The 11,942-nt window shown below is 48.7% G+C and overlaps 1 protein-coding gene across 1 annotated transcript in view; it reads right to left on the reverse strand.

The window, feature by feature from the left end:
* Positions 1–2,841, reverse strand: part of LOC138361672 (uncharacterized) — a 7,679-nt gene extending 4,838 nt beyond the window's left edge. The window contains exon 1 of the mRNA XM_069320881.1: positions 2,401–2,841. Within this exon, the coding sequence (XP_069176982.1) occupies positions 2,401–2,841 (441 nt within the window). The remainder of the gene's footprint in view (positions 1–2,400) is intronic.
* Positions 2,842–11,942: the final 9,101 nt, after the last annotated feature.

The raw sequence follows: 11,942 nt of genomic DNA on the forward strand, positions 1-11,942 counted from the left end.
AGAGTTCGAAATTACGAGCGAGGAGGTCAAGAGACACCTGCTGGATCTGGATGTTAGAAAGGCTTTTGGTTCAGATGGGATCTCACCATGGGTACTGAAAGAGTGTGCAGAGGCACTTTGCTTGCCACTCTCCATAGTGTATAGTAAGTCACTGGAGACAGGAGACCTAACAGAAATATGGAAGACGGCGAATGTGGTCCCAATATACAAAAAGGGCGACAGGCAAGAGGCACTGAACTACAGGCCAGTGTCCTTGACTTATATACCATGCAAGGTGATGGAGAAGATCGTGAGAAAAAACCTGGTAACACATCTGGAGAGAAGGGACTTCGTGACAAATCGCCAACATGGGTTCAGGTAGGGTAAATCTTGCCTTACAGGCTTGATAGAGTTCTATGATCAGGTGACAAAGATTAAGCAAGAAAGAGAGGGCTAGGCGGACTGCATTTTCTTGGATTGTCGGAAAGCCTTTGACACAGTACCGCATAAGAGGCTGGTACATAAGCTGGAGAGACAGGCAGGTGTAGCTGGTAAGGTGCTCCAGTGGATAAGGGAGTATCTAAGCAATAGAAAGCAGAGAGTTACGGTGAGGGGTGAGACCTCCGATTGGCGTGAAGTCACCAGTGGAGTCCCACAGGGCTCTGTACTCGGTCCTATCTTGTTTCTGATATATGTAAATGATCTCCCGGAGGGTATTGATTCATTTCTCTCAATGTTTGCGGACGATGCTAAAATTATGAGAAGGATTAAAACAGAAGAGGACTGTTTGAGGCTTCAAGAAGACGTAGAAAAGCTGAAGGAATGGTCGAACAAATGGTTGTTAGAGTTTAACCCAACCAAATGTAATGTAATGAAGATAGGTGTAGGGAGCAGGAGGCCAGATACAAGGTATCATCTGGGAGAGGAAATTCTTCAGGAGTCAGAGAAAGAAAAAGACTTGGTGGTTGATATCACGCCAGACCTGTCTCCTGCAGCACATATCAAGAGGATAACATCAGCAGCATATGCCAGGCTGGCCAACATACGAATGGCATTCAGAAACTTGTGTAAAAAATCATTCAGAACTTTGTATACCACATATGTCAGGCCAATCCTGGAGTATGCAGCCCCAGCACGGAGTCCATATCTAGTCAAGGATAAGACTAAACTGGAAAAGGTTCAAAGGTTTGCCACCAGACCAGTACCCGAGCTGAGAGGTATGAGCTACGAGGAGAGACTACGGGAATTAAACCTCACTTCGCTGGAAGACAGAAGAGTTAGGGGGGACATGATCACCACATTCAAGATTCTGAAGGGGAATGATAGGGTAGGTAAAGACAGGCTATTTAACACAAGGGGCACACGCACAAGGGACGCAGGTGGAAACTGAGTGCCCAAATGAGCCACAGAGATATTAGAAAGAACTTTTTTAGTGTCAGAGTGGTTGACAAATGGAATGCATTAGGAAGTGATGTGGTGGAGGCTGACTCCATACACAGTTTCAAGTGTATATATGATAAAGCCCAATGGGCTCAGGAATCTGTACACCTGTTGATTGACGATTGAGAGGCGGGACTAAAGAGCCAGAGCTCAACCCCCGCAAACACAACTAGGTGAGTACAACTAGGTGACTAGGTGAGTACATAGACACAGATTTACGTATGCCCTACATAAAGTGTTCGATGTGTCTTTTACATAGTCATTAATGTGCATTTACAAAGGTGAAATGTAATTCTGATCAGCTTCCATATGTACTTTATGCACATACACATACATACACACACACACATACATATATATGTACATATACATATATACATACATGTATACATACACATACACACACACACATGCATTCACATACATTTGTCTCATTTACTCTGACAGAGTGAGATAGCTGATAGAGAAACTAGTGTGCAATTATGCACTTAATCACTGAAGGTGATGAAGGTGCTTGTACAAGCTCAGGTTATATAGTTACATCACATACATACATTGTATGATTGATACATTACATGGTTAATCTTGGGTACAAGTCCAATATATCATCAAGTGTTCCAGTACTCATATAGTAATTACACAGTTCAGCATTAGGTAAGGTAGTAATTACATTTCCCCTTTGTAAATGCACATTAATGACACTATGTAAAAGACACATCGAACACTTTATGTAGGGCATACGTAAATCTGTGTATCTATGTATTTACGTATGTAGGTTAGCTTAGCATTTTAAAAGCACCGAATCACCTTCTGTGGTTGATTGTTCAATAAACCCCTGAACTATATGTTTAACACTTCTCTAACCCTGTCCATGGAGGACAGAAGAAAATGTATATACGCTGGTTAGCATTGTAAATGTGTGGCCACGTCTGTGGTAGAAAATAATGAAAAAAATATAAAAAATTGCTGGCCGCCATTCACGTCTGGAACACAACCTAACTGCGAGCCTCTCATTGGCTGGCCGCCATTCACGACTGGAACACGACCTAACTGCGAGCCTCTCATTGGCTGGCAGCCATTCACGTCTGGAACACGTCCTAAATGCGAGCCTCTCATTGGCTGGCCGACATTCACGTCTGGAATACGACCTAACTGCGAGCCTCTCATTGGCTGGCCGCCATTCACGACTGGAACACGACCTAACTGCGACCCTGTCATTGGCTGGCCGCCATTCACGACTGGAACACGACCTAACTGCGACCCTGTCATTGGCTGGCCGCCATGCACGACTGGAACACGACCTAACTGCGACCCTGTCATTGGCTGGCAGCCATTCACGTCTGGAACACGACCTAACTGCGATCCTGTCATTGGCTGGCCGCCAGTCACGTCTGGAACACGACCTAACTGCGACCCTGTCATTGGCTGGCCGCCATTCACGTCTGGAACACGACCTAACTGCGATCCTCTCACTGACTAGCAGACGGAAGTGCTCACGCTACAAAAAACGGAAGAGTGATGGAGTTCTTAGTAGTATTGACTGCCTGCTGGCCGAGTTATGTATGTTTCATACGTAATTTTGTGGTGTATTTGCTTCCAATATAAAGTGCGCCACTCGTATTTATACTCTAAAATTGTGTACAATAATCAAAGCTAATTTTTGTTCCAGAGTGATCTGAGTTATTGAGAATCGATGCAAAAATCAGGAAGATATCACGAGGGTATGGTACCAGGGGGAGTACTGGGTGGCCGAGGGAGTACTGGGTGGCCGGGGGAGTACTGGGTGGCTGGGGGAGTACTGGGTGGCCGAGGGAGTACTGGGTGGCCGAGGGAGTACTGGGTGGCCGGGGGAGTACTGGGTGGCCGAGGGAGTACTGGGTGGCCGAGGGAGTACTGGGTGGCCGAGGGAGTATTGGGTGGCTGGGGGAGTACTGGGTGGCCGAGGGAGTATTGGGTGGCTGGGGGAGTACTGGGTGGCCGAGGGAGTATTGGGTGGCTGGGGGAGTACTGGGTGGCCGAGGGAGTATTGGGTGGCTGGGGGAGTACTTGGTGGCCGAGGGAGTACTGGGTGGCCGGGGGAGTACTGGGTGGCTGGGGGAGTACTGGGTGGCCGGGGGAATACTGGGTGGCCGGGGGAGTACTGGGTGGCCGGGGGAGTACTGGGTGGCCGGGGGAGTACAGGGTGGCCGGGGGAGTACTGGGTGGCCGGGGGAGTACTGGGTGGCCGGGGGAGTACTGGGTGGCCGGGGGAGTACTGGGTGGCCGGGGGAGTACTGGGTGGCCGAGGGAGTACTGGGTGGCCGAGGGAGTATTGGGTGGCTGGGGGAGTACTGGGTGGCCGAGGGGGTATTGGGTGACTGGGGGAGTACTGGGTGGCTGGGGGAGTACTGGGTGGCCGAGGGAGTATTGGGTGGCCGAGGGAGTACTGGGTGGCTGGGGGAGTACTGGGTGGCCGAGGGAGTATTGGGTGGCCGGGGGAGTACTGGGTGGCTGAGGGAGTACTGGGTGGCCGAGGGAGTATTGGGTGGCCGGGGGAGTACTGGGTGGCTGGGGGTGTACTGGGTGGCTGGGGGAGTACTGGGTGGCCGGGGGTGTACTGGGTGGCCGGGGGAGTACAGGGTGACTGAGGGTGTACTGGGTGGCCGAGGGAGTATTGGGTGGCTGGGGGAGTACTGGGTGGCTGAGGGAGTACTGGGTGGCCGAGGGAGTATTGGGTGGCTGGGGGAGTACTGGGTGGCTGAGGGAGTACTGGGTGGCCGAGGGAGTATTGGGTGGCTGGGGGAGTACTGGGTGGCCGAGGGAGTATTGGGTGGCTGGGGGAGTACTGGGTGGCCGAGGGAGTATTGGGTGGCCGGGGGTGTACTGGGTGGCCGGGGGTAAACTGGGTGGCCGGGGGAGTACAGGGTGACTGAGGGTGTACTGGGTGGCCGAGGGAGTATTGGGTGGCCGAGGGAGTATTGGGTGGCTTGGGGAGTACTGGGTGGCCGGGGGAGTACTGGGTGGCCGGGGGAGTACTGGGTGGCCGGGGGAGTACTGGGTGGCCGGGGGAGTACAGGGTGATTGGGGGAGTACTGGGTGGCTGGGGGAGTACTGGGTGGCCGGGGGAGTACTGGGTGGCTGGGGGAGCACGGGGGAGTCTTATATGTTCCGGCTACCTTCAGGAAACATTCGACAACCTTCAGGCAACCTTCGGCAACGTTCAGGCAACATTCGGCAACGTTCAGGCAACATTCGTGCTCTTGCGGGCACAAACTGTCAACATTCCTCTGTTATTCATCCAATATATTTACACCAATGCTTATTAAAGTTCTCGTGTGACTTTGGACGGTAGGTGTGTGGGAGGCAGGTGTGTGGGTGGCAGGTGTGTGGGAGGCAGGTGTGTGGGAGGCAGGTGTGTGGGTGGCAGGTGTGTGGGAGGCAGGTGTGTGGGTGGCAGGTGTGTGGGAGGCAGGTGTGTGGGTGGCAGGTGTGTGGGAGGCAGGTGTGTGGGAGGCAGGTGTGTGGGTGGCAGGTGTGTGGGAGGCAGGTGTGTGGGAGGCAGGTGTGTGGGTGGCAGGTGTGTGGGAGGCAGGTGTGTGGGAGGCAGGTGTGTGGGTGGCAGGTGTGTGGGAGGCAGGTGTGTGGGAGGCAGGTGTGTGGGTGGCAGGTGTGTGGGAGGCAGGTGTGTGGGTGGCAGGTGTGTGTGGGTGGCAGGTGTGTGGGAGGCAGGTGTGTGGGAGGCAGGTGTGTGGGTGGCAGGTGTGTGGGAGGCAGGTGTGTGGGTGGCAGGTGTGTGTGGGTGGCAGGTGTGTGGGTGGCAGGTGTGTGGGATGCAGGTGTGTGGGAGGCAGGTGTGTGGGTGGCAGGTGTGTATGGGAGGCAGGTGTGTGGGTGGCAGGTGGGTGGGAGGCAGGTATGTGGATGGCAGGTGTATGGGAGGCAGGTGTGTGGGTGGCCGGTGTATGGAAGGCAGGTGTGTGGGATACCACTTAACCTTCAAGTGGTGGGATACCACTTAACCTTCAAGTGGTGAGGTACCACTTAACCTTCAAGTGGTGAGGTACCACTTAACCTTCAAGTGGTGAAGTACCACTTAACCTTCAAGTGGTGAAGTACCACTTAACCTTTAAGTGGTGAGGTACCACTTAACCTTCAAGTGGTGAGGTACCACTTAACCTTCAAGTGGTGAGGTACCACTTAACCTTCAAGTGGTGAGGTACCACTTAACCTTCAAGTGGTGAAGTACCACTTAACCTTTAAGTGGTGAGGTACCACTTAACCTTCAAGTGGTGAGGTACCACTTAACCTTCAAGTGGTGAGGTACCTCTTAACCTTCAAGTGGTGAGGTACCACTTAACCTTCAAGTGGTGAGGTACCACTTAACCTTCAAGTGGTGAGGTACCACTTAACCTTCAAGTGGTGAGGTACCACTTAACCTTCAAGTGGTGGGGGTACCACTTCCTAAGACCATAAATGGAATTATTTAACATTTCACATACAAGTGGAGTCAGTTCAGAGAGTGTGGCGACGGTCTGTCTGGCTCACAGTCGTTACACGCACACCTGTTGTGTGTTAATGTTCACACGTGTGGCGAGGTCACATGTGTGGCGAGGTCACATGTGTGGCGAGGTCACATGTGTGGCGACGTCACATGTGTGGCGAGGTCACATGTGTGGCGAGGTCACATGTGTGGCGAGGTCACATATGTGGTGAGGTTACACGTGTGTGGCGAGGTCACGTGTGTGGCGAGGTCACATGTGTGGCGAGGTCACATGTGTGGCGAGGTCACATGTGTGGCGAGGTCACATGTTTGGCGAGGTCACATGTGTGGCGAGGTCACATGTGTGGCGAGGTCACATATGTGGTGAGGTTACACGTGTGTGGCGAGGTCACGTGTGTGGCGAGGTCACATGTGTGGCGAGGTCACATGTGTGGCGAGGTCACATGTGTGGCGAGGTCACATATGTGGTGAGGTTACACGTGTGTGGCGAGGTCACATGTGTGGCGAGGTCACGTGTGTGGCGAGGTCACATGTGTGGCGAGGTCACATGTGTGGCGAGGTCACACGTGTGTGGCGAGGTCACATATGTGGTGAGGTTACACGTGTGTGGAGAGGTTACACGTGTGTGGCGAGGTCACATGTGTGGCGAGGTCACATGTGTGGCGAGGTCACATGTGTGGCGAGGTTACACGTGTGTGGCGAGGTCACATGTGTGGCGAGGTCACACGTGTGGCGAGGTCACATGTGTGGCGAGGTCACATGTGTGGCGAGGTCACGTGTGTGGGTCAAGGTCAGGTGACCTTGCCGTCCGCTAAGCTGATAATTACAGAAGTATTTTCTTCTTTACAACAAAGAAGCCGTTATCTAGGCATGGTAGGAAGATAGCCAGATGCTATCTCCTGGTAGGTGGGACTTAGCTCCTGGGTCCCACATGAATACCCGAGCAAATGTTAGTAGCGCGGAGCATCCTTACACCAGAGAGGCTTCAGCAGAAATAGACCTGGACCTAGATTCTCGAAGCTCCATATATTTCTTCATAAGTAAGTGTGCTACGAAGTTTCCTCAGTACGTCCTAAGAAGATGCTTACGTGCAATTCAGGTAGATGTTCTTACGAAGATATTTGGGTTTTGGGTGTGGTTCACCTGCATGCCGACAGAGGTATTGTTTCTACTGTGTTTCGTTTGGCCAATCAGAGAGCAGGCAATATTCTTCATCTTGAAGATTTAGCCAATCATGACGCTGGCTTATCGGAGCTCTACTGTCCCCTTTTTATGTCGATTTTTCTAATAAAATTACTATATTTCGAAGTAAAACAATGTTGTTTTTTCAACTTGTACAGCCAGCACCGACATTGTTGTAAACAAATATGTTATATTTTTTGTTTACCTACGTAATTCTAAGAGATACTGTGTAGCTGTCCTTGTTGCTCGGAAGATGCGCTAACAATTATTATATATATTTACCTGAATTTACCCAAGGGCCACTAACTATCTAGTGGCCTCGACGAGGACAGAAAGCCGGCGGCTTGTTAAAGGGCCCGCCAAATGTCTTAATGATATTTTTTTAGCTGGATTTTGGCATTTACGGCTTCAACGGGTAGGCGGTTCCATGGGTTCATGACCCTCTGGGTGGAAAAAAATATCTGTTTCCAGTCCTACTTGAGAGGACATACTCTCCAACACTATATCTGTGATTGCCCTGTTATCAGTGACTTCATACCAAATGGTATGAGGCACTTTGAGCTCTGTAATTACTTCATACACTCAGGAATATTGGAAGATATTCTTGTGCTGTACCCAGATTTTGCCAGTGGAGGCTAATAGATCAGCCTTAAGTATTTTGTTCTCTCCTGATTCCATGTATGACTGGCCATCCTGTGAGGTGAGGATGTTGGGTGAGCTTGTAGCTGGTTTTTGATCTACACTGTGTGGTCCTTTATACAGAATAGGGAAGCAGCACATTGCTGTGTATACCTAAACATGTTAAAAAAAATACATTGTTTGAGAGGAGTCTTGTAGAAACTGGTGAGAGTAATTATAATATAATGTTTCCATGATTCAGTGCTTACCTCTTGTGAAAATCGTGAAGTTGTTTAGTCAGAGTTATTTTTTTTTTTTTTTTGTATTGAGGTTGGTATTTTCTCCCTTGATTCCATGTATGCCTAACCATCCTGTGAGATGGGAGTATTAGATAAACTTATAGCTAGTTGTTTATCTACACTGTGCAATCTTCCACATAGAATAGGGAAGCAGCACATTGCTGTGTATACCTAAGCTTCTTAATAAATATTTGCATCAATATTTTTACAACTGACAGGATTTGTTTTACATACAGGTGTATTATTTGTTAAAAAAAATTGGTTTGTTGTTACACACTATGGTGCTACACAGCCTTCCCAGCTTGGTGCCTTCTTTGGTTAATTACTTACTGATTGTTACACAGCCAAACTGTGTAACAGGAAGAGGTGTTGGACACAAATTTGTTCCATGCTAAATGTAGAGGAATCAGCTGAGTATTCCACAAATAAAATAAGTTGCCTCAGCTTATAAGGTAAATATAATAAAATAAGCTGTTGACCAGACCTCACACTAGAAAGTGAAGGGACGACGACGTTTATCGATCGACTTGAGAATGGTCCAGGACGGACCGAAACGTCGTCGTCCCATCACTTTCTAGTGTGTGGTCTGGTCAACATACTTCAGCCACGTTATTGTGACTCATCGCCTGCATAAAATAAGCTGCCTCAGCTTATAAGGTAAATAAAATAAAATAAGCATTTCTCAAATAAGTAGCTGCCTGACATCACTGCCTTACTGCTACATAGCCTTCCCGGCTTGGTGCCTTCTTTGGTTAATTACTTGTTACACACACACAAATTGTGCTACAGGAAGAGGTGTTGGACCCCTACTTCCCTCTCTCTTTTTTAATAGTCCATATAGTCATAATTATAGGTTTAAGTATTCAATGAGAAAAGTTTTTGAAGTTTTTACCCTAACATCAATTGTGCAGCATATTTTTATTTTATGTCTCACCCAGATTTAATTTCAAAATAAAACCAAACAAAATAAATTAAAATTGGGTATGTATAGCTAAGGTACACCCGTAGCCTGACTTACTGCTAGGTGAACAGGGGCATTTGGTGGTAGTAAATGCTCCCATCAGCCCGGGATCATCACCTTCTCTCGTATTTCATGGTCACCAATATATATTTACTTAATAACTACAGGTATAATATCTTGCTAATATAAAACTAATTCTAATATCATAAAAGACATATTTACTACAAGTTTCCAGCAGAGAATGTATATATAGTTAACACGAAGGACTAATCCTTGATGAGACTCTCCAGCTACTGTTTGTTTATAATAAAATCGATCCTCAGTGTTGTGTAGAAGAGAAAAATTGAGTTATATCCAGTTTACATAAAGCTACGAGTGGTCGACAGCACTCTTAGCGCGACGGAGTATACTTACGAAGATTTTCCTTCTTAAATGCCTACCTGAATACCGACGTAGCCGCTACGAAGATGCTAAGAAGAAAAACATTCGTAAGTTCCTTCGTGAATCTGGCCCCAGGACTGCAGAGGCCTGCCCCAGGCCGGCCAGGAGTGGGGGGACCATCCCGCCATCTAACCATCATATACTCAGAGACCTTGGCGAGTTGGAATAGTGTTTTCCACATCAAATGTTGCGTAGTTTCAAGGGACAGTCGGCCGTAGTGGCTCTAAACGCCTTGTGTGGTGACGGGAATTCTGAACTAATGTTGATATTTGAATGTCAAGGGGCAATGGTTGAATTATGAGACCCATATGGTTGAGTCATCATGAATATCTGATGATGATTTAATAATCGTTTCACTTTTAAATTGTCTTGCATCCAAGATTAAGGAGATCAGGATTCATGTCTTGGCTTATTAAAGCTAAAGGGGAGAGTTTAGTTATTTATAAGTTAGTTAAGTATGTAACTGAAGTTTAGTTACTTATAAGTATGAGTGGAAGATTCTTACCTTGCTTCTGTCCATGCTTGCAGTTGTTCCTCGTCACTTCACTAAATACTATAATAGACAAGTTCTATTCCTTGTCTTATAAGTAACTCCTGAAAGGATGGTGGCAGGTCATCCTTCTTCTATACCTCTTTCTGTCCACTAACATATGTCGTCTATCTCCACTTTATCTACTAACTTGTACTAGCCTCATCTTTCTCTCTCTCTCTCTCTCTCTCTCTCTCTCTCTCTCTCTCTCTCTCTCTCTCTCTCTCTCTCTCTCTCTCTCTCTCTCTCTCTCTCTCTCTCTCTCTCTCTCTCTCTCTCTCTCTCTCTCTCTCTCTCTCTCTCTCTCTCTCTCTCTCTCTCTCTCTCTCTCTCTCTCTCTCTCTCTCTCTCCCTCTCTCCCCCTCTCCCCCCCCCCTCTCTCTCTCTCTCCCTCTCTCTCTCTCTCTCCCTCTCTCCCTCTCTCTCTCTCTCTCCCTCTCTCTCTCTCTCTCCCTCTCTCCCTCTCTCTCTCTCTCTCCCTCTCTCTCTCTCTCTCTCTCTCTCTCTCTCTCTCTCTCTCTCTCCCTCCCTCTCTCTCTCTCTCTCTCTCTCTCTCTCTCTCTCTCTCTCTCTCTCTCTCTCTCTCTCTCTCTCTCTCTCTCTCTCTCTCTCTCTCTCTCTCTCTCTCTCTCTCTCTCTCTCTCTCTCTCTCTCTCTCTCTCTCTCTCTCCCTCTCTCTCTCTCTCTCTCTCTCTCTCTCTCTCTCTCTCTCTCTCTCTCTCTCTCTCTCTCTCTCTCTCTCTCTCTCTCTCTCTCTCTCTCTCTCTCTCTCTCTCTCTCTCTCTCTCTCTCTCTCTCTCTCTCTCTCTCTCTCTCTCCCTCTCTCTCTCTCTCTCCCTCTCTCCCCCTCTCTCTCTCTCTCTCTCTCTCTCTCTCTCCCCCCCCCCCTCTCTCTCTCTCTCTCTCTCCCCTCTCTCTCTCTCTCTCCCCCCTCTCTCTCTCTCTCTCTCTCTCTCTCTCTCTCTCTCTCTCTCTCTCTCTCTCTCTCTCTCTCTCTCTCTCTCTCTCTCTCTCTCTCTCTAAGTATACCGTCCGTCCTATTTTCGCTCTTCCCAAACATACCACGTGACCTTCAAAGAGTGAGTTAACACTTGACCTACAATTCCAACACCTCCAGTACTCTCCAACATCTCCAACACACACCTGTAACACACAATCTGGGAACACATACACCGGGAACACACACACACCTGGAACACACACACCTGTTACACATACACCTGGAACACAAAAGCATTCATTTAATATCACTTATTATTCATTGTTAATAACATTATCATGAAAGAAAATGCAGAAGGTCATTATGTCCATTCGAGGCAGCTGCTATTGGTCCATACGAGGCAGCTGCTATTGGTCCATACGAGGCAGCTGCTATTGGTCCATACGAGGCAGCTGCTATTGGTCCATACGAGGCAGCTGCTATTGGTCCATACGAGGCAGCTGCTATTGGTCCATACGAGGCAGCTGCTATTGGTCCATACGAGGCAGCTGCTATTGGTCCATACGAGGCAGCTGCTATTGGTTCATACGAGGCAGCTGCCAATGGTCAATACGAGGCAGCTGCTATTGGTCCATACGAGGCAGCTCCTATTGGTCAATACCATTCAGCTACTATTGGTCCATACGAGGCTGCTCCTATTGGTCGATACGAGGCAGCTGCTATTGGTCCATACGAGGCAGCTGCTATTGGTCCATACGAAGCAGCTGCTATTGGTTCATACGAGGCAGCTGCTATTGGTCCATACGAAGTAGCTCCTATTGGTCCATACAAGGCAGCTCCTATTGGTCCATACGAGGCAGCTGCTATTAGTCCATACGAGGCAGGTTCTATTGGTTCATACGAGGCAGCTGCTATTGGTCCATACGAAGTAGCTCCTATTGGTCCATACGAGGCAGCTTCTATTGGTTCATACGAGGCAGCTGCTATTGGTCCATACGAGGCAGCTCCTATTGGTCCATACGAGACAGCTTCTATTGGTCCATACGAGGCAGCCCCTATTGGTCCATACGAGG

Source organism: Procambarus clarkii, unplaced genomic scaffold (genome assembly GCF_040958095.1).
Source record: "Procambarus clarkii isolate CNS0578487 unplaced genomic scaffold, FALCON_Pclarkii_2.0 HiC_scaffold_596, whole genome shotgun sequence".
Taxonomy (NCBI): Eukaryota; Metazoa; Arthropoda; class Malacostraca; order Decapoda; family Cambaridae; genus Procambarus; species Procambarus clarkii.